Genomic DNA, 22,634 nt, shown 5'->3' with positions numbered 1-22,634 from the left:
TACATTTACTCACTGACTTTACTTGAATATTTACATTTGACGATACTTTTTACTTGCACTAATATTCAGAAGGAAACATTTCTACTCCACTACATTTATTTGAATGATTACTTTGCAGCTCAATATTTTAAGTCCAATGTATATGATTATCCTATCTAGCACATGATGCAGTATTATGGGTTAAATAGCCTACATATTATAGCTGGCAGTTTGGATTCAACTGAACTTTATTTAGGAATATGCGTCATGTGAAGGCAGTATGAATTAACATTAATATTTAAAATGAGATTTTGACACAGGGCCCCTCGACAACCCAAACCACAAATATTGGGCTACCTTAGTAGATATTGTACTCTAGTGGTGCAGATAAGTAATACATATAAAGTAGTCAAAAGTAGCTCTATCTCCACTAACTACATTAAACATGTTGTAGTTGGTCAAAGCAAGGTATGTTAAAAACAATTTGATAATGTAATGTATAATGAGTTATTTTACTTGTTGGTACTAATATGTATATACTATGTATACTATTTGAATGCATGCCTGTTGCTTTCAATTGATTTTTGTCACATTGTGGTATTAGTACTTCTTCCACCAGTGATTATACACCGATTCCCTTAAAGGCCAAACAGACTAAAGTTCACAGTAAATACATAGTAAACACCCCTCTGGCTGGTCCAACATCTGTACCCGGCTGTCCAATGAAAGGCCGAGACAAAACATCACCAGACCAATCAAAAGTGAGAATCTGACTTTTAACACGTCCCTGATTTGGATGACAATTATGACGTTTAAAAGGAAACCGAAGCAGCTGCTGGAGTCATTTAAATTATTCTAAAAGTGTCAGCGAAACGTGTCCTGAATTAAAGATGGTAAAGATGCCGACATGGGAGAGAAAAGCGCGCATATTTCTTTGCGTTTTCGGTTTGTTTTTGTCCGTTTATGCGCTTCATGTCGAGCTGTCCCGAGAGAAAAACCCAGATTATAGGGCGATGTGCGACCTGGGGGAGTCTGTGAGCTGCTCCAAAGTTTTTACTTCCAGGTATGTTTCTTATTCCTTTAATGTTATCAGCTCATACCTGCTTAGTTGTGCAGAATCCTTAGAACTTGACTTGTACTTTAGTTCATTGAATCATTTCGGGCTCGTACTTTTGCTTGTAAAATCTGAATGTCATGGCAGGTCCGACCCCCTTTATTGCCACGTGTTAAAATCCTCTGGAAGTGCTTTAAACCCTTTAAATCAGATACTGTTTCACATTATGATAATACCAAGTGGATATGTATCAGTTATACACCATTATGTAGGCTATCTTTTCATTTGCTTCTCAATCATGTGTTGTTCTGACTGCTTCCCTTTTTGTTTTGGCAGATGGGGACGTGGTTTTGGTTTGGTCCAGTTCTTTCTTGCCACGGATAGCCTTCTGAACCAGCCCAACAGTGTGCTTGGCATCATATTTTACACTCTGCAGATGGGCCTGGGTTAGTCTTCAGCCTTCTGCAAATTACAGTGCATTGTTAAGTGTTTTCATGCAAAATACTGTTTGCAATCCATCATGTTGCATTTCTAAATTTAACATTGCATAGTCTGTTAGGTGAAATTATTATGAGATATAACATTATTACGCAAATGTATCTATTTCCACTCATTTTTTTAAAGCATATCCGTCATATATGGTTTCTCAAATGTTACTTAGGTAATGTATTTTATTGAAGTCCTGTCTTTGTCTTTGTCTTTATTGCAGGACTGTCTCTGTCCAAAAAAGCAGCAATGTCTTTGGTCTTCTTCTCCTGGGCGTCTGTGGCTGGATCACTCTATCTTGCATTTATTCTCGCCTTTGTTCTGGGGGATTTCTGCATGGTCTGCGTGTCAACATATATCGTTAACTTTGCGTTGCTCTTTACCAACATAAAACGTCAGAGAGCAATTGAAGGAGTGAAGGAAAAAGCTGGATAGAAAGTGATACTTGTGAAATTCAACACCTTTTTTCTGAAGCCCCACTGGATCTGAAAGCAAATTCTCTTCCACAGTATTTCTGCATTGTTTGCACCTGTTAAGATTTTTCTGAGAAACAGGACTGGAGATGCATCACAGAAAATCTAGAGGAGGATTTTTAGTACAGCAACTTGCTAGAGCAGCAGTCATTTTTGTATATGAATGTGCATTTGTGATGCTGATTACACATTTTTTAATACTACCTCTCGTCTCATGTGATTTAGGCCTAGCTTGTGAAGACATCAGAAATTTTGACACGCATTTTTCGTCTACAGTAAATTACGAGGTGGTAAAACAATATACATGCAGTTACTCAGTCTAACCAGGAGGTGGAGCCACATGCACAGGGTTATCATGGTTTATGTGGAAGTTTAGAGTTATAGTTCAGGAACACACACAAACCACAGTATTTGCATAACTGGAAAAAACAAGGATAATACAAAAAGTCTTGTGAAAATCTACTTTATTTTCTTATCTTTATAACCAAATGTATTTTAAGCCGTACATAAACCTAAAGGGTTAGTTAAGTATTTAGATATAAAAGGTACAATGGTAGTTTGTAACTCAAGTCACATAATCCGAAGCTGTTCATTCATTGTTACAAGCCAACCTGTGCCAACAACACACTACTGCAGCCAGTACATACCAAACCATTTGCTCTGTGAAACACACACACACATGCACGCACACACACACACACGCACACACACACACACACATGCACGCACACACACATACACACACACTAGGATTCTATTAAAGGCCACAGATCATTTGGGACAAGTAGGACACAGCCCCACCTGCTGGCAGCAGACACAAGTGTGCTTTTAGTTGTAGAGTATTTTAGAAATAAATATAATTCTGGATTAATTCATGCCATAAAACATCTTCGGTCGCTGTTTCGCTGCCTTCTACAATTTAAAGAAATGTATGAAATATAAGTAATACATAACATTTCCACATTAAAATGTCTTTGTTTTGATAAATGAATTTAACCTAATCGTAAGAAACTCACTGCAATGACAAACTTCCATGATCCGCTACCTGTCTTTTGTTATTGTGTTGATTGAGAGCTCCCTAGTGGCAGACAATCACACATTGTATGTCTTAGGTCAGTGGCTGGAGAATCGTTTTAAAATGTGTGTAAACAAGTGTTTTAACTGTGCTTGGCTGGAGAGGCCACTGACTGAGTATCGCCCCCACGCTCGCAGTGCTTCGAGTGTGGCAAAACAACACCCGGCCTGCCCAAAGTGATTGGCAGTGAAAGCAGGTGGCACACATTTGAAGCCAGGTGAGGCCGATTGCCGTGTGCCCTGCTGCAATTTGACTGGCTATTTACCAAGTGCTGTTGCCGTCATTTGCTAATTAGAAGAAGTTAGTATTTCTTCTAGAAGCTTGTTAACTGCGGTCACCATGAAGATGTGGAATATCCTCGACAGCACAAACTTCAAAGTCGGCCTTTTGACGACAAACTAGATTTTAAACACCTCGGTGCCCAATACCAAACATGACCTGCTCTGCATAGCAAACATAGCTAACGTTAGCTACCCAAACTGACAGCGCATACAACCGGAACAACAAGTTGAGTGGAACAGGTGTGTGCTCAGTCACCTTTGGGGAAATATGAAACGGCGCCATTATGTAATTTTCTGATTTTGCGTCTGTCCAAATAGTTGCCCAACCATTTCCCCTCCTACTGTAGGCTATGTTACCTTATAGCATACAGTATATTAGCATGTCCACATCAGTGGGGGTAAATAACTACTCCTTCCATGGCTGATTTTATTAATTTATTTTATCCAAAGCTGGAGCTGCATGACACGTATAATGAGAAGGAGAAAGTAGGTCTACTCCATGAGAGGAATGTTAAGTAGGCATTAAAAAGGAATTTCTAACATCTATGAATCTGTAATTTCTCATTTGTCAAATATTGTAACACGAGAATCATAAATCATGTTGTCATGTCATCCTGTCATTACATCACTAGTCAGCCAAAAACTGCATGGCGTCACTCCTGCCATCATCAAGGCATCTGATGAAGATATAAATCACATTGTTAACGTCGCCATTGTCCACAATATATGTATCTGAATGTACAGAGATCTGAATAGAGTCCAACAGGACATACAAAAAAGATTGTCAATTCTTTAAAGAAATAATATATTTGACCTGGAAAATGTGATTTGTAGATGCAGTTAGAAAGTAGATGTGTAAACGTTTTTTTATTGATAATATGATATATTATTAATATTAAAAAGAAAGATGCATCTCTTATAAAATTGCAAATCAAGTGCTCATGTCTGGTTCAGTTAGCACACAGATAATTATTGGCTGTGTATGCTCAGAGGGTGTTTCACAATATGTTCTAGCGGAGGTGATTTCCAACCTTAAAAAGATTTCAGCAGCTTTTGTTATCGTTCCTCAGACTTTCAGACAGACTGTCACTCGCAACAAAGCAAACGGACAGTCTTCTTTTGTTGTTGTTGCTCATGATTCTCAACCCCTAGTCAATTTCTTTGATTCTTAATAACCAGTTACTTAGTCAGTTAATCCCTTGCATCATCATTAGAAGGTTGATTTAAAATAAATAGCCACAAGGCAGCAATCCCGGGTTCAAACGCTTTCCAGTTCAACTTCACTTCAGTTGGTTTAATCTAAAGAAGGAGTGAGAAGTTTTCTGATTGATGTTGTTTGAACCCATCTTGCTAATTTATAATATAATTGTGTACCTCCATCTTGCAAGTTCCAACAAGTAAAAATGTGGTGTTGATAGTGTCGAAATCTGAAGGAAAGAAAACAGTTTGTCAGATTATGCAAATCAACCTTGATCCAACCGCATACTGTTGTGCCGCATGGGGCTTTGTCCTACTTGTCCCAAATGACATGTGGCCTTTAATAATATCCTACATATACTGTACATAATACATACTCTGTGTGTGTGTGTGTGTTTTAACATAACCTCCCTTATCGCAGTCAGGATTACCTCAGTTCCATATAACGTAGATATGTTGGACCAGCAGAAAACACTTGGTTAGTGTCAGGTGAGGTCAGTGCGTCAGTTTTTGGACAAGACAAATTCTGAGATCAAATTAATCTTAAAATGTTGAATGACTGAAATAATTCCACTGCAATAATTAAAAGCAATGACTAACTATTGTTTCAGATCCGTTATTCCAGGGAGTAGGAAAGCATTTAAACTTGTATGGGTGCCTTTTTATGCTGCCAGTTTAATGTACTGGAGAGCAGTTTACTGTGCCTCTCTGAAACATGGCTAACAGCTAACACTCCGGACGCTAACGTGGACCTACCAGGATTCACCACAGTGAGAGCGGACAGGGACGCTAAACGCAGTGGAAAGCGTAAAGGAGGGGGACTCGCATTGTTTATTAACAACAGATGGTGTAACCAAGGACATGTTACGATTGAACTGCTTGCTGTAGGTGTCAGACCATATTACATGCCTAGGGCATACCTGTCAACCCTCCCGTTTTTCCCGGGATTATCCCGTATTTTTCCTTCTATTCCGTTTTCCTCCCGTTTAAATATTTTCCCCTAATTATTCCGTATTTCTAACCTTTAAAAAAAAAAAGGCCTAATTAAAGAAAGTGTAAAGTGGCCTCCGGTAGAGCAGGTGGCAGTATTATGTTTAACATTAGCTGAAAAACGTTACCCGCCAGTAAACACACAGAAGAAGAAAACAAGAACAATAACACAGAAGAAGGAGACGAAAAGAGATGGATGAGAGTCACAGTGAACGGGAGATAGATGGAGACGCAGTTGTACCTGCCAAACAAGTACCTCTTATGGAAGTACCTCGCCAAATGAGAGGAGACCTTCCCTTATTTATTAAAAAGCAGAGTCGGGCAAACTCGTGCTTTTTATAAAATGTGCCATTCAGATTTTAGCATTGCACGCGGCGGAATAAGCGATGTTCGCCAGCATGAAAAATCGTCCAAGCACGAGGCACAAAGACATACACTGTTGATGACTTTATTTGCGACAAGAACTGTTTCAGAGGCAGAACAAGTGACCAAAACTTACAGAACTTATATAAGAACTTTTTAAACTTATAGGGAAAGATGTCGATGCTTTGCGCCAAAAATAACGTAGCCTTCAGCTTCTGCAATGATTTCAGTCGCAGTGTAGCGGACATGTTTCCCGACTCTGCCATCGCAAGGAAGTCCTCGTTGGGGAAACAAAAGCCACACAACTCATCCATCATCAAATAAATTGATAATAACTAATAAATAAAATACATACATTGTATAAACATGTCTGTACAAGTAATACATACTTTACATAAACATGTATTTCCTGAATGTATTTTTATCAATACCAAGTAAGCCAAGGTGCTGAAATACATAATGCAAACAATGACAACTGACACTTTTGTCACAATTTGTAAAAACTATCCATTGCTGTCTTTTTCGCAACCACGGGGTATGTTAGGTATTTACGCTGGATTTGCAGAAGTGTCTTTGATGAGAACACAGAAGAAGTGAAGGACAGGGTTTTATATATTTGCAACAATAGAGCTCTATTCAGCTCTATTATACGATGAAAGAGGAAGTTCTGTCCCAGTATTCATAATCAAGTTTTGATATCGCAAAATTCAAATTCTAGTTCTTTTAATCTAGTTGTTCATTTGTTTCTGTCACAACAAGTCGATGATGGACCCAAGTGCAGTACACAGGAAACCAAGGATAATTGGTAATGACCTTTTATTTGTAGTCAGGAGCAGGTTATAGCCGAGTAAACAGATCCACAGCTTGATGATAATAATCCACAAGGACGAACCAATAGGTAGCAGGCAAGGGGTAAATCGGGGCCGGGCTGAGGGTCGGAAAACAGACGAGGCAGGTTGAAGGAATACGGTCCAGTTTGGGAAACAGGCGAGGCAGACAGGTCTAAAACAGGATTGGTCAGGAAACTGGCAAAGCAGGCAGGTAGTGATGGCAGTGCGATACTGACAGGGCTAAAGCCCACCTAAAATAGGCTTAGCTACGCCACTGGTCTTTTCCCCAAAAGGTTAAGCAAAAGGAACACGGAAACTTTTCAATTATTAGATGTTATAATAGATGTGCTTCATTCATACCTGTCAACCCTTCCGTTTTTCCCGGGATTATGCCGTATTTTTAACCCTTCAAAACTTAAAATAGGCCTAATTTATAAAAGTGTACGGTGGTAAAGTGGCCTCCGGTAGAGCAGGTGGCAGTATTATGTTTAACTTTAGCTGAAAAATGTTATCCGCCAGTAAACACACAGAGGAAGAAAACAGGAACAATAACACAGAAGAAGACGACGACAACATATGATGAGAGTCACAGTGAACGGGAGATACATGGAGACGCAGCTGTACCTGCCAAACAAGTTAAAACTTTATGCAAGTACCTGCCAAATGAGAGGAGACCTTCCCTTATTTATTAATGTATGTACAAGTAATACATACTTTAGATAGACATGTATTTCCTGAATGTATTTACCCGTCCTTTATGTGTTTACATTTACATTACATAGATAGGGGCTGGGTGGCTGAGAGCTGTTAAGGTATGGGTGGAGTCCAGGTGTGGCTTCATGGGAGGGTCACACCTCACTGCAGGTGACAGGTACAAACCTATTTTAAAAGAGTGACCAACAAGAATTCTGCAGTGACACAATGGCTTCGAGGAACTGGGTCTGCCTATTGACTTTTTGCATTTTAACTGCAGGTAAGTCACACTTAGATTGGACCAACATTTTTGTTAAGCTGCAGATGTTGTCAAAATAGTTTAATATACGAGGGAAGGCCTATTTAGAAATGTATTCACCTGGTTATTAATGTGACTTTTAAGGCTTTCTGATCTTGGCTTGTTGATAGTATCTTGAACATGCAACATGAAGTGTGTTAGATGTGAACAGTATGATTTCAATGGGAAACCTGTATATATTTTAAATGGTGTAGATTTACAGTTATTCTTATGAATAACTGATTACAAAGCTTTAGAACATGTTTATTTTAACCACAATGAAGCCATTTCTTACAACTTGAAATGTTTTTATAATATTAGTATGTGATGTAAACTAGTTCAGATGGGGCACTCAGATAATCTGTTTCTATTCTTTGTGAGTGTTTGCCTGAAATACTTTAAATACAGACTACTCTGATATAATTAACTCATTTGTGTTCCCTTTCCCAGAATCACATGCTCAGCTTGATGGTGAGTTAAACACATTTCATCCGCATCTCTGATTCATTGATGTTTTCCAAGTTCAGCAGTAATGGAATTTATTAACTTGTTATCCTACTGATAACCTGGGAAGCTCAAACTTGTTAAAACATTAATTTAACGTTTCTCGAATGAGTTTGTTTCTGAAGTATACTGATCTATTTTCCAGTATGTGGCACCGTTCCACTCAACACCAGGATAGTTGGAGGTGAAGACGCTCCAGCTGGAAGTTGGCCCTGGCTGATTAGTCTGCAGAGATTTGGCAGCCATGTTTGTGGTGGATCCCTCATCAACAGAGAGTGGGTGATGTCTGCTGCTCACTGCTTCTCCAGGTGGGTAACTGTAATATAATAGAAGATAAAATGTTCAGTTTCTCAGTGTATGGTTATACTTTTAGTTTCCGTTCTCCCTAAAACCAGCACATTTATGTCATTTTTACTTCAGTACGAGTACGTCTGGATGGCGGGTTTCTCTGGGTCGTCAGAACCTGCAGGGCAGTAACCCAAATGAAGTGTCCAGCACTGTTGCTGGGATAGTGTTACACCCTGCTTATGACATCTTCAACAACGACATTGCTCTGCTCAGACTCTCCTCACCAGTCAAATTCACAGACTACATCAGACCTGTGTGTCTGGCAGCCAGTGACAGTGTGTTCACCAACGGTACTGATAGCTGGGTCACTGGCTGGGGCAAGGTCCAGGAGGGAGGTGAGTCTGCTTGTTGCTGACAAATAGTTTGGTTTTAGTGTCTTGATAAACAGTGGATGGATGTGTGAGTTGTCTCTCTTCTTGTTGGTCTCTCATTGCCGTTCCCTAAAACTCTTCAGGAAGTGAAGTTGCCAGTTCTAGGAAACAGACAGTGTAACTGTCTGCATGTCGGTAGAGTCACAGACAACATGCTCTGTGCTGGTGTTCTGGCAGGAGGCAAAGACTCATGTCAGGTAGGCTGCTGCATTGGATCTGCCACTTGTTGGTAAATGCGTTTAGGATTTTCTGAAGTCCTCACACGTCTCCTCTCCGTCTCCTCAGGGTGACTCAGGAGGTCCGATGGTGAACCAGCAGGGCTCCGTCTGGGTCCAGTCTGGAATTGTTAGTTTTGGTCTTGGCTGTGCTCGGCCCAATCTGCCGGGAGTCTACTCCAGAGTGTCCCGTTACCAGTCCTGGATCAACTCCCACATCAAATCTGATAAGCCGGGCTTTGTCCAGTTCAACTCCAGTGGGCTGGATGCTGACAGCAGCTACATCTGTCCTGGTCTGTCACCTCCTCTTGTTACTTCTGCTGCTGCTACTACTACTACTACTACTACTACTGCTACTGCTACTACTGCTACTGCTACTGCTACTACTACTACTGCTACTGCTACTGCTGCTACTGCTACTGCTACTGCTACTGCTGCCAAAACTTCAAGATTCGGGTCCGTCTTAAAGGAGACAGTTGGCGACATGCCGTCTCCTGCAGCAGCTGCAAATGCAGCAGGTTTCTCAATGTCCTTATTCCTCTCTCTCACTGTCCCCATTACCTCAATGTTTGTGTTGTCAGGATGTTAGGGCTGACTGTGAAGTAGTTCATTATTGCACGTAAAAGCTTTATACAATCTTCTGAAGTCAGACACTGCCAAAGAAGTTTATATTTCTGTGACAACAAAAAGTATTTTATGGTAGTATGATTTTTTAATAATAATAATTATACAGGGAAATGCTTTTTCACAACAACTTTTATATTTTTTATCCTATATGCCGTTATACCTCTGGTGTCTTTCTACATAAACATATGATGATGGGTTATGTATGAAGGTAAATCTCTCTTAATGTTGACAAATGAAAAGTGATTTTAATAACATGCATAATAAATATTGATGAAGCATAAAATAAGCGTCTCTTTCATAAATTCTCAATACTATTGCAGCTTTAATTTTTAGAAGTTTTACAGTACAGTACGTGATGAAAACCAGAATCCAGGTAATCATACAGTTTTTTTTTTTCACAACAAATTCTACAAAATAACATGTATAGCTTGCAGAAATATAAAAGCAGGAATGTTTCATTGTAGACCAACAAATAAGCTGTTCAGGACACACTTTGGATTTAAAAAAAAGGTTGTTTTGTAAAGCCTCTTGTCACATTACATGGGCTGTGTCCAAAATTACACTTGATCTACTAAATAGTGCATAACATTCACCCTCCACCATTTAATTTAAGTAAGTGCGTGTCTATTATAAAGGACGGCGGTTCCAAACCTTTTGTGACCCTTTAATACAAACAGATGTCGACTTGCGATCCTTCGTCACCGGGTGCATGTCACTCTATGAGTGATTTTAAATATATTCACTTACAATTACTTCCTAAGCAGGAAATCATCTTTTGATTCTTTCAATTCATCTGATTTGGGTCCCCCACCTCCTGGTTGGAAAACTCTGTTATAGTGAATGAGTGGACGAGGGTGTGACATCAGAGTCGTGGTGCGGGTATTTCCTCCAAACAAATCATTTACATTCCTTGAAAATGCCAAAATGTTCTAAAAAATAGTACAACTCTGAGTTATGGTACAGATGAACTCATCAGATGTAGAGGTTGGAACAGTTTTGTTGTTTTGCAGTCAGCTGCAATCAGCAAGCTAAATGATATAAATGTATTCGATCTTAGGTCGGCGTTTGTGGCACATCCACTATTTGTATACGTGTTATTCTGCTATGGGTTCGCCTCCTTCAACCCCAGGATCTGCTGCATCTTCATTAATCATTTCCTTGTATTTGCTCTTGAAAAATCCAGCCTGAGGGTACAAAAAAGGGTAGAGGGTAAAAGGGTAAAAGAGGGTACAAAGTTATATTAAAAAGATGCATAAAGAATGAATGAAAAGAACCTCACTGCCTCCATAAAGCTGTATACTAAACTGAAACAGTGTATGTCCAGTGTCTCACCTTATACAGGCCAGCGGTGAGTAAAGCCAGTAGAGCCAACCCTCCCAGGGATCCTCCAACAATCTCTTTGGTGAAGTCTGGTTCAGCATACACATCTACCTCTGCCTCAATCTGAGACGGGAAATGTGGATCAAATTCAAGCTCTTTTAAAAAACACACATAAGTAAAAACGACCGTGTAGTCACCTTGCGAACAGGAGCGTTGTTATTAGACCCCAGAGAAAAGAAGATGTACTGGTTGGTGTCGTACTCCAGAGTGGCTGTGCTGGTCAACAGGAATTTGGCAGATTGAAGTCCAATCTGTTTGGGGGGATAATTCATTAGAAAAGTATTAATTGTGGAGATATATTACCTGATTTTATTACTTTATATTTATGTAATAAATATACAAATGTCAAGTAGATGGTGATATGCATGAGAAATAAAGACAGACGTGATCACTATAAGAGGTTTCCACTGTACTTTCAAATGCAGCACTTCACATCCATTACCTGCTCAATCCATCCAGAACTAAGGTTGGCAGAGAGTTTGTACTTTTTACTCTCCAGTCTTCCCATGAACCGACTGCACTTGAACACTCTGCACCTGGCGACTGAGCAGTCCTGTTGGGGATTCAAAGAAGGCAGAGAGCTGAGATCCGGCCTGCACACTCCAGTGTGACCAAACAACAGCAGTCACATAGATGTAACTCCAGTTCTATGAGTGCGTGCTTGGCCCTCCAATGGGCTTTGCCATTACTCATAGATGGTAAAGGGTATTCTTACCACCAACTTATTTTTCTTTATCGCAGCAACAAAATCTGTGACGCTAGGTTTTTCATCGTTGTGTGTTTGGCAGTCTGGAATCTGAAAAAAAGAGCCGATTCATGTGGCTGTAGTTGCATAAAAACAGCTGTATTTGAGACACTTTTGGGGGTTTGTTACCTGGAAACTGCTCGAATCCACCCAGATGTCTTTCTCCCCGAGCTTCACTGGCACCCTGATCACCACAGTGAAGTTCAGCGCCCTGTTATCATTTGTAACCTAAGAGAAGGGGGGGAATAGAAAAGAGAGGTTGGCATTAAACAGACGTAATGAGCACTAAAGTGAAGTCTGAATCAAGTTAATGAACTCCAAAATAATAACTGATATTATGATCGGATAAGAGATTTTACCACAATTGATTGCTGGACTGGTTTCTGCAAATTATTCTTTCCGAAAGAGAAGTTGCTGTAGCTGAGGGAACTAAACGGACATATTAAGCATTTGATTAATATTAGGTATTAAAATCCCCGTTTAAAAGTATTATTACCCTCTTTTGTTTCACATAGAACATCACAAACCTTTCTATTGTGGCAAACAGGCTGTACTTCACATCGATCATTTTCTTTTTGTAGAGTTCGCTTGAGAGGGAGTGCTGATTCCCACTAGAGATGAGAAATTATTAGTACAAATGGTAATAGCACAATTGTCTATTGCTGTGCTTATTATGCAGGCAGCTCAGCAGTACCTGGAAGCATTTGCAGAGACAAAAATCCCCGTGCCAAGTTGACTATTGGTTTCGATCCCATAGGAGACGATGAAGAAGGCCTAAAAGGACATGAATGAAGATCAGATTGTCTCTTCTCTCTCTGTAGCAGTGAGAAGATTCTGTACAAAGGACAAACCTTAGTGTTTCTCTTCAAGATGGGCTTGTCAACTGTGCAGTCTGTCTTTCCTCGCATTAAGCCATCTTCACTGTCCAAGGAGTTGCACTCAATTCTTCCCTTTAGTAAAAAACAAATCACAAAAGAAAATCTCTTTGTGACCCAAGAGAGCGGCTGACCAGAGGTGAACTGAAACAGACTTGATCCTGACGCCTTACCTGCAGAATTGTAATCTTCCTATAGGAGAGTCCGACCGGGTATGTGAGAACGACATGGCTGTTGTAGGAGTTTTCCTCACTGTTCTCAAGTGATACAGTGACATTCAGCAGTTCATCAATGCCCACTTTGACCTCTGAGGATCTGACACATTATGAGGAAAGAGAAAAGTGAAGGTGGAGGAAAACAAGACTAAGGGTGCGTTCCAATAGCAACACTACCATACTCTTTACTGCTCCTAGTAGTATTTAGTTTGCAAGGAAAAATATTTAGTATGTCAAATACAGTATGCCAAAAATACCAGGATGTCCTACTGCATCCGGTCGCGTTTTGCAGCATGCTTTTCTGTTGTGACCCACAATCTGGGCTGCTACATTACATACTAAAAGTAAAAAGAAAAAGTATGGCACTAGACGTGTGATGTGACACTCAACAGTTCATCAAGGTACAAACAACACTTTGAACACCATATATTATGATAATCTACGCTGAAAGAGGCATAGCTGAAATATCTCACTCCCCTGTGCTAAACCCCAACACTGAGAGAATAGAAATCAAACAGCAGGCTGATCAGAAATATGACCGCACACCCGAGCAGAAGGTACATGCATCCAAGTATGTTGAGGTACTTTTACTTTACTTGAGTAATTCCATTTTATTCTACTTTATACTTCTACTCTGCTACACTTTGAATGCCAATATTGTACTTTTTACTCCGATACATTTATCTGGCAGCTTTAGTTACTTTACAGATTATTAGCTCATACAAAAAAGAAATAAACTATGATATGTTATTATAGGTTAAGATATCCAGCAGCAGTATATTCACATTAGCTCCACTTTAATGCATCAATCATCATAATCCAGTGGTTTAATATATATGATTGTGAAATGGGCCATTACGCACAATAAATACTTTTACTTTTGGTACATTAAGTATATTTTGATGCCAATACTTTTGTACTTTTACTTGTATTTTTACAATTTAGTATTGCTGCTTTTAGTTAAGTAAAATCTCTGAGTACTTCTTCCTCACCTTGTAAAGTTGAAATCCACTTTCAGGTTATCTACACACACTTCGTCTAAGCCGCAGTCGATCTCGAACCCTAACTGTGGAAGAGAGTATGAAATGAACCGTGTTTGTTCAGAAAGCGTAGACAAAGAAGAAGGCATCGCAGCATCGTTCGGTTTATATTCTGACAGTTCTTTAAAGGTCTTTAGAGATTACTTACAGGATGAACGCTTGTCGTCTGCGCCTGCAGTGCGAGGCTCGGACTGAGATTTTGTGCAGAAGGCAAACCGTCAAAGGTAAAATTGAGTTCATTGTACAGTGCATTGAAAGCATCTTCTGGACACGCCTGCAAGATGAGGGCCCCATTGTTAAACTCTTTTTGTCAAGGTTGCAAGAGTTGGACTCTTAGGCATCAAACATGCGATTTGTCAGTGTGAGTCGTGTCGGTCTAGCAACTCACCTCAATTGAAAATTTCTCGCTGGTGCATTTACGCTCTCCTAAGCCAAGAGTAACTGCTCCAGCCAAGTCTCGTCGTTTCTCATCAATGAAAGCTCGGTTGTTTGGGACTTTACGGGTGGCGTCAAGCGTTAAAATATAATTAATCGTTGCTTGAGCTGGAACAGATCAGATTTGAATGAAGATGTTATTCATTTACACACACACACACACACACACACACACGTGTTTAAAAGCATGGTTAGTGGAGTATCAGTCACCTTTTGCTACTGGAGATTGGGAGGTCATGACTAAGCAGATTTCAGCTGTGGTTTCCAAAGGTTTTGTGCAGTCTGCGTTTTGAGAGGAGATTTGGTTTGGGCTGAATGACACCGTAGCTTTCACCATGACTATTGGCTTTGATCTGGAAATGGCGGGAGCAGGAAAACAAAAGGTGGATCACTTTTGGCTTTGTGATCAAAAACACAACAGAAAACAATATTTTACCCGCCTGATACAAACCATTATTGGTGAAGTGGTGAACTAGTACAAAGATGCTGAGTGACTGGTCTGCACACATTGCAAAGCTGGAGTTTGCTAGAAGTAGAATCACACTTATGCGTAGTATGTATGACAGTAGCGTCTTGGACTTACCTGAGTAAGACAACTGTGCCCTTTGAACCCACCGCTAAATCGGGCAGACCGTCCTTACTATGGTCAAAAGACGACATGATCGACATGCCGAAGAACTTCAGTCCTCGCTGGACTTCAGAGCCCGCAATTCTCTACATAAATGGAAATATGTTTTATATGTATTTTGAAGTGTTGAAGCTACACAAACTGGATCTGTTTCATCTTTATCCCTCACCTGTGAGGGCGTAGAACTGATTCTTCCTCCTCCTTTGCCGGAGTATATGTAGACGCTGCCTTGACCGTCGTTCTCCAAAGGCGCTCCGACCGCCAACTCACTGAGACCATCTGTGTTGAGATCAGTCAGGACAGCGAGAGAAGACCCAAACCTTCCTTTGTCAGACTCCTCTCCTTTCAGTGCTGACAGAGAATCTAAGTTACAGGCAATGTTCTGGTCAAAACATAAGGATGAGAGTCAATGTTTGCATGGTAGTTAAAAACAAAATGGAATTAATTTAATGGCACCACATAACACTGTCATTTACCAAACCGGACACGCTGCAAACGTAAACTCTTCCCTCTCTCTCGTTGTCCTTGAACATTGGGGCGGATATGAGGACTAGGTCAGTGAAGCCGTCGCCATCCACGTCCATCGCACAAACAACGGCCCCAAAATATTCACCACTCTGAAACTGTGAAAGCAAAAATATTTGAATGCAAAGAATCTCATGCTCATGACACACAATGCTTCACATTGTCTTTCAGGAGTGTCCGTTCCTTTTAATGGTAAGCACGCACCTGCCATTCCAAGCGGTCGATGTCTATGTGATTCATGTTTTCCGAAACTACCCTCACAATTCCTCGGTGTTGATATCTTGGCGCGCCAAGAATTGTCAACGTGCCTTGTTTCGTTCTAGCGACAGCCATGGAGTAACCTGCAGTTAAAGCCCGTCAGTTAAAACCACTAACTCTGCAGAAAACAAATATTTATCCTAATGAAAGGATTTCTTTGTTTAATTTAGACAGAGATTACCAGATTAAAATGTTAATCTTCAAATTAGAAATGCTATATTACATAATATAAAACACAAAGTAAAATACTTTCTATATTACAATAAATAATAACTTCAAATTCAGAGAGAGGAGAAAAGTTTGCAGTGGAGCAGCTCAACTAAATGATGTAACTTTTACATTTGTATTTACATTCTTACCCAGATAACCGTCTTTGTCCATATTGGGCTCATAGATCGCTGTCTGCCGGCCTTTTGGGTATTTCAGGAAGCCTCCCCTCCACTCATTGGCACCAACAACGGCCATCTGAATTCCCTTCAATTTAAACAGATGTTTAATTAAACAGGCTTTCCAAATACACATTCCACTAAATGCTATATATATGTATATATATATATATATATATATATATATATATATATATATATAATCTGCTTTCTATCAATGCCCTGTGGCACAAAGACGTGTGTTTGCATTGTCCAGTGAATTTCTGGTGTGTTTATTTTATTACCTCAGGCATATAAACTGCACTGAATCCCTCTTGAGCCATTTCCATTTTCAATGACTCTCCACTTGATTGCGATCCTGTAACAGCAACATAAATGAGACCACACGACAACACATACTTTAAAACGAGCAGATTCAACAAAACATCAAAGTTCATGCTTTGACTTAAATTGTATGCAGGTTGAGATTTGATAGATAGGTTTTTTTGAAACTATAAACAACTATACCTTCAATAGCGAAGAGTTTGGCTTGCAAACTCTGCCTTATTTTTTCAAGTGCGTTAAAGTTCTGCACTTGAAACACTTGGTTTTCTTTGGGTGAAGATGCGATGGTGTCCAGTTCTTTTTTTGCCTTAGAATTGCCAAATGCGTCCCCCACCTACAGATGTTAAAAACAAGTGTTTGAGATGTTGTGCTGCGCCACAGAGTTAATTAGCTGCTAACTGAAGAACCTACTCCAATAGCAAATCGAACAATGTTGTATTTGTCAGCTAAGGCTGCTGCAGATGCGAGCTGCGTCGAGTCGTGTGACACTCCATCGGTAATGACAATCAGGACCTTCTTCACATCTGACCTGGAACCTCTTGTTGGTGTAAAAATAGTGTTCCTGTCAAAAGAAAGATGCAATTTCAATTCACTATTTTTGTATTGCATTTTGTGGTATCATACGGTTTAATATAGATCAGGATGCCTTACTTTTCCCAGTATATTGGTGTCATTTTTGCTGGGTTGCCTAATAATATATATATATATAATAATGCATGAATACTGGCTGAATTATCCACGTTTAGCTTTGCCAAATGTAAAAGAATGCACGTGAAATTCATGTTTTTTTGTATTCTTTCACTGTTTGTATTACTATTTAATGTGCAGTGTACATTTAATTTTTAAAAGTACAGATTGGACACAATAACAGCAACTTCAGACTCCTGATGTGTAAGAGTAACTTTTACTAGATTAAACAAAAATAAACAAATAAAGTTAAGTTAATGTAAGTTTTGTAGTCACACTTGGGAATGTTATTATGTCATTACTGTGGCAAACAGAATTCATTTTGACGGCACTTACACCACATAATTGATGGCTCTAGCTGTGAAAGTCCTTCCTCCTGTTTGTTGAATGTTATTAACTTTAATGTCCCATGGTCGAGTTCCAGAGAAGAAATCATCAAAGAAATAATGGACTTTGGGTTGATCGGAAAACTGGGCAATAGCAAACTGTAAAAATAAGAGTCTGTTAATACCAAGGTCAACTCTTAAATGTAAACATTTAACTGTCAATTTCTTTGTAGAAACTATTAAGTCTTTTATACAGAACTGCACCAAAAAGTAGTTCTCCGAGTCTGCGCTCTGGTCAGTGTAAACACAACATTACCTTTGGATCTACTGGCAGGAGTGAGGCGACCAGATCTTTCACAAAAGTCTTCATTGTTTGAAAGTCATTACGGTTTACGCTGCCTGAACCGTCCAACAGAAATGCAATGTCTGCTGATCGGCACTCTGTTAAAGAAATGTCAAGTAATTAATTGTATTCATTTGTACCCATCAAATAAATGCATCAAAGAAAATGCAGATTCTGGACTTTTCAATCAATAAATTGACAATAAATTCTATGTTACATAACATAAAATTCACTTTTAATGTCCCAACTGCACCATGCATCATCTGAGTGACTTCACAATTCTGACTCTAACACATGGTATTATTAGTTGTGCATTGTGTGTAAAATCTATTATTTATTCACTATTAATAATCCTGCAGGAAAAGGCCGTAGAGTATGGTGTTTCATTTTTAACTAGATGTCAAAGTGGAGAAGATGGTTTGATTGTCTCCTTATTCTTCTCTTATTTTGTCATAGCTTCTATACATATAATACAAGCCTAAAAATAAAGATAATTACATAATCACCATCAGAGTTCAGATGTGTTTGTACATTAATGACACGTTTATGAGCGTGTGCACGGACTATCGGCAGGCAAAGAGATCTTCCTTCCTGTAAATGTATAACCTACATGTGTGCAGCCTTATCAAGTGACTACACGCTGTTACATACATTTCTACTTAGGCTAGTTTGTTTCAACTTCATTGGAGAAAGAAATGGGACAACAGACAAAGGTTGTGTCTGTGTGAGTGAGTTTCCACTTGTGTGTCGACCTCTAAAAAGTGTCTACATGTGTTTGCAGGAGGTTTGCTTGTAAGTGTATGTAATGTCCGTGAATGTTATTTGTTGGAGCATTAGCTCACTGGTGGTGACCCAACGACACAAGTGATATCTCCGTGTCTTTCCTTATCTTTGTTGTCACAACATGCTGTATGGGTGCATATATTTCAGTGCGTTGGCAGGGAAAGGGATGAATTAAGACCTCATTACTCACATACGCCTCTTAGCAAGTTACTACAATGCAACTAATCATATGCACCTTGTGTTGATTGTGCAAGGTGCTAAGTCTTAGTGTGTGTTTGTGTTTATTATCCCATATTTACCTTTATCAGTAGAAGGGAAAGGACCTGTAACGCGATCAGATCTGTCTATCTGCAAGCACATGCCGCTGTACATGGTGATACTTTTGCAGTCTTTTGGGATGGTTGGACCACAAACCTGAAAAGAGACAAAGTCAGGTCCTGATTAACGAATATTATGTTGCTATCTTCGCCGTGCATTGATCAAATGTAAAGCAGCAAATGATTTCGCTGGTAGAAAAGAAGAGTTGAAGGATGTTCAGTTTCGTGGCTCACCAAAGTGTTTAGTGTGGATGGATCACTCGTCATTGTTAAACCGAGAGACATGTTGACTGCAAATTCTGGCACTGCATTGAAAACACGTGTGAGTCATGTTAAGACAGTCATTCAACATTAGCCAGTTTATTTATTAAATGTGAGGTTTCTTACGTCGAACTGGTAGTGGGCTGCAGGATTCAGTGGAGCACTTATATATTTGCCCCCTTCTTCCCGGTGAATACTGTGCAAGAGGAGCACTGACCAGCAGGCTGAGGAAACACAAGCAGACAAACATATCAAAGAGCAGTGTGGCCAAATGTGAAAAAGAAATGCTCCGTTAGAGTGAGACACACACGCATGAGAGAAATGCTAGTAGTCGACGTTCTGCCATTATAGACCCATGTTCCACATTAACATCCACGCAGACTTACTCTGATGGTCTCTGCACCACCTGGTATCCAAAACCTGCAGCAGGGTACGTCAGGGACTTCCAAGCCACGGGATCGATATTGAAACAAAGCGCTCCATTTAACACTGAGGAATGAAGAAGAAATAATTTAAGAATGTGCAGAATGTGAAATTATTCAGCTCGCATATGTTTTAGTTTGTAGGAAAATGTGCTGCTTTCTGCTCGAGTCTTGTCTCGGACTCGAGTCCAGTCTTGAGACCATTTTTTGACTTGTGCTTTTTTGGACTCTCAATTTTCTCGGGTGTGACGCGTAACGCAAATGAGTAAGAGTTATGGGCCAATAATCTACTTTTAACTTTGCTATATTTGCTATTTATACCTACCAGCCTTGTATGGCCTTAAACAGGACTCAATTCACTCTGATTCATTCTTGACTCTGTTAGCACCGTTAGCACCGTTAGCTGCTAGTCGTCTGCTGCACCATCTCCATGTTGAGAGACGTGTGCAACCTTTAATTAAGACAGTTTTTAAATAAAGGAAATAACTGAGACTAACTACAGATTACAGTATAGCACGTTATATGGCTATTTTTGCTTTCTTGTTGGATTTTCTGACATTGAAGGATTTCTGTTGTGTGACTTCCTTTATTTCCTTTTATGGCCAAAACATGAGGTTTTTTTAGAAAGAAAGAAATCCCAACATGATATCAACACTTTGTCGTGGTTCCTGAAGGTTTACGAGAGATAATGTGAATATATAACAATCTCTTAATAACAACCTCAAACTGACACTGGACTGACAACTCAGATTGTTTAGTTACCTGTGCAAAATATCATCTGATTGTTTTACTGTCATAGCTTCTATACATATCATACATGCCTAAAAATAAAGACAATGACATAATCACCATCAGAGTTACGCCCTAAGGTTCTGCTTTTTCTTGTGAGCATATAAAGTCTTAGTTAGAACTGTAGCCTTTGACCTCAGAATGATAGTTAAAAGACAAGCTCTATTGTTTCTTTCATGTGTTTTCACTGCTTGTATGGATCTGTTTTATGGCATAAATAAATGCATATCATATCTAACTGTCGTGTATACAGGGAATATTACTTAGTTTTGGGAGTCAGTGCACAACTTTTTGGTTAACTCTCATATTGACATATGATAATCTTAAATATTTTTCTCCATATTGTGATTAGACCTGCAACGACTGACTAGTCAATCGATTATTCGATCTACCAAAAAATAATCAGCAACTATTTTGATAAATGATTCATCTTCAAGAGTAACGAATGACTGTTTTCTCTCAAATATGAAGCTTTTATAACCTATTGAATGATTATATTTAGGTTTTAGACTGACAAAACAAGACATTTAAAGACATCACCCTGGACTCTGAGAAACTGAGATGATTTTTTAAATAGCATAAATAATATAACTTTATGTCACTGTGCTCCCAGCGTGCTATAGCAACACAACTTAGTGATAAAATAAGGTCAAATTTAACGACAGGATCTTATTTTCTCTGATGGCACAAATATGTATAAAGAAACAATGGAAGACAAAATCAGAAGTATAAACTTCTCTTACCTGACAAGAAAATTGTTGTAGTAATTATCCAGTCCATCGTGTTTCTCCCATGGAAACTAATAAAAGTGTGATGTGTTCTCTGCGCTCATACACATTCATTTGGTATTCGGACCTAATTACTGTTCTTACCACTGAAACTGAGGGGGATGTCGAAAGCAAAATGCAGAAATCATATGGTGACAGCTCAGTGATCAAGCAGCTACTTAGAGGAACACTTGTGTAAGAAGCGTTGTAACACTTTCTGTGTTATATGGGCTCACTTGATGTCACTTGATTGCAATAAAGCATAACTTCTGTTTAATTGTAATCTAATCACTTAAGCACACATTCTTCAAAGACTGACACCTAAACACTTCTAGTCCCTAAATACTAACTTAGTTCAGTTTTAACTCCCCAGAGTGGTTTCATGGACATTCAGCTGTAAGATTAACAAAAAGATTACGAATCGCCTTAGTTTCTTTTTCATGCTGTTGGTGCTATTGTCTCCTTCTTAGAGAGGAACTGACACATCTAGATTAATTATCTGGGCCGACTTCACCAAAGGTAAACATGCACTAACACCCTCTTCAAATAATCCTTCTCACTAAAAGAAAATCTAAAAATAAAAAGGTCCATTTCCTTTTTTCTACTCCACTTCCTCTTCACTGGTTACCCCATCTAAGCGCACGATGAGTTAGAAGAACAGCATTAGGACTTTATGTCTATCGTTGCCCGTTCATATATAATTTTGAAATAGGAAATATATTGTACAAGGTGTTTACTGTGAGATTTAAACCATCAACTTTATGTACTATGACTTAAAGTCAATGGAGCCAGAGGTATTTCGATGTCTAGTGAAACAAATAATTCATTCTGATTGGATATAGATTTTGTATAATTAGGAACTAAGAACAATACAAGCTTCACTGCTCTCTCTCTGCGTGAGAGAAAAAATTAACTGATATATGCTAAGCTGACCCTGCTTAAAAATATTCTCTCTATATTCAACTCTGAGTGTTATCCCATTCAGCCCACAGTCTCTTTTCAGGAAGTGACCCTCTCTTCCTGCAACTGCTCACCAGAGATAAAGTCCAAAGCTCAGACCATCTCAATGGTGCAGGGGCTGCCACCATTGTGCCCCTGAGTGAGGCTCTTAACCCTGAGTTGATCCAGGGGGACTGTCCCTGTAGTTGGTTCACTCTCAGTCGCTCTGGATAAGAACGTCTGCTAAATGTCCTTTTAAATGTGTGACTTGTGCTTTATGGCGACCTATCTGAGGGACAAAATGAAACAGATATAAAGTGCTGCACAACTTGACTATTTGCATCTGCAACCTTTGCCGAGCTCACCAGTTGACGCTTTCCTGCCGAGCAAAGGCGATCGTGAAAG

The 22,634-nt window shown here is 39.4% G+C and overlaps 3 protein-coding genes across 3 annotated transcripts; 2 read left to right on the top strand and 1 right to left on the bottom strand.

Moving 5' to 3' along the window:
- Positions 1 to 773: 773 nt before the first annotated feature.
- Positions 774 to 3,894, top strand: vkorc1 (vitamin K epoxide reductase complex, subunit 1). The gene is made up of 3 exons (XM_029457171.1): positions 774 to 1,042; positions 1,370 to 1,479; positions 1,743 to 3,894. Exons 1-3 carry the CDS (start codon positions 870 to 872, stop codon positions 1,952 to 1,954), a joined length of 495 nt encoding a protein of 164 aa, XP_029313031.1. The 5' UTR covers positions 774 to 869; the 3' UTR covers positions 1,955 to 3,894.
- Positions 3,895 to 7,542: 3,648 nt separating this feature from the next.
- LOC115024872 (serine protease 27-like) lies at positions 7,543 to 9,763 on the top strand. Its single transcript, XM_029456734.1, has 8 exons — positions 7,543 to 7,557; positions 7,620 to 7,701; positions 8,170 to 8,190; positions 8,369 to 8,531; positions 8,644 to 8,906; positions 8,976 to 9,139; positions 9,228 to 9,613; positions 9,739 to 9,763. Exons 1-8 carry the CDS (start codon positions 7,543 to 7,545, stop codon positions 9,761 to 9,763), a joined length of 1,119 nt encoding a protein of 372 aa, XP_029312594.1.
- An 84-nt stretch (positions 9,764 to 9,847) lies between these two features.
- LOC115025003 (integrin alpha-X-like) lies at positions 9,848 to 22,433 on the bottom strand. The gene is made up of 30 exons (XM_029456960.1): positions 21,267 to 22,433; positions 19,699 to 19,801; positions 19,439 to 19,536; positions 19,286 to 19,356; positions 19,034 to 19,148; positions 17,925 to 18,049; positions 17,619 to 17,767; positions 17,007 to 17,157; positions 16,779 to 16,929; positions 16,556 to 16,629; positions 16,245 to 16,359; positions 15,832 to 15,968; positions 15,579 to 15,725; positions 15,272 to 15,484; positions 15,058 to 15,188; positions 14,685 to 14,827; positions 14,428 to 14,582; positions 14,188 to 14,313; positions 13,992 to 14,065; positions 12,958 to 13,099; positions 12,761 to 12,859; positions 12,604 to 12,683; positions 12,437 to 12,520; positions 12,269 to 12,338; positions 12,039 to 12,137; positions 11,880 to 11,960; positions 11,607 to 11,717; positions 11,302 to 11,415; positions 11,117 to 11,227; positions 9,848 to 10,968 (listed from the first exon to the last, which is right to left on the bottom strand). The coding sequence occupies exons 1-30, from the start codon at positions 21,301 to 21,303 to the stop codon at positions 10,879 to 10,881; spliced, it is 3,396 nt and encodes a 1,131-aa protein (XP_029312820.1). The 5' UTR covers positions 21,304 to 22,433; the 3' UTR covers positions 9,848 to 10,878.
- Between the last annotated feature and the right edge of the window lie 201 nt (positions 22,434 to 22,634).

Source organism: Cottoperca gobio, chromosome 19 (genome assembly GCF_900634415.1).
Source record: "Cottoperca gobio chromosome 19, fCotGob3.1, whole genome shotgun sequence".
Taxonomy (NCBI): Eukaryota; Metazoa; Chordata; class Actinopteri; order Perciformes; family Bovichtidae; genus Cottoperca; species Cottoperca gobio.
The sequence above is the reverse complement of the archived record's forward strand: the minus strand, read 5'-3'. Positions and strand labels throughout refer to the sequence as shown.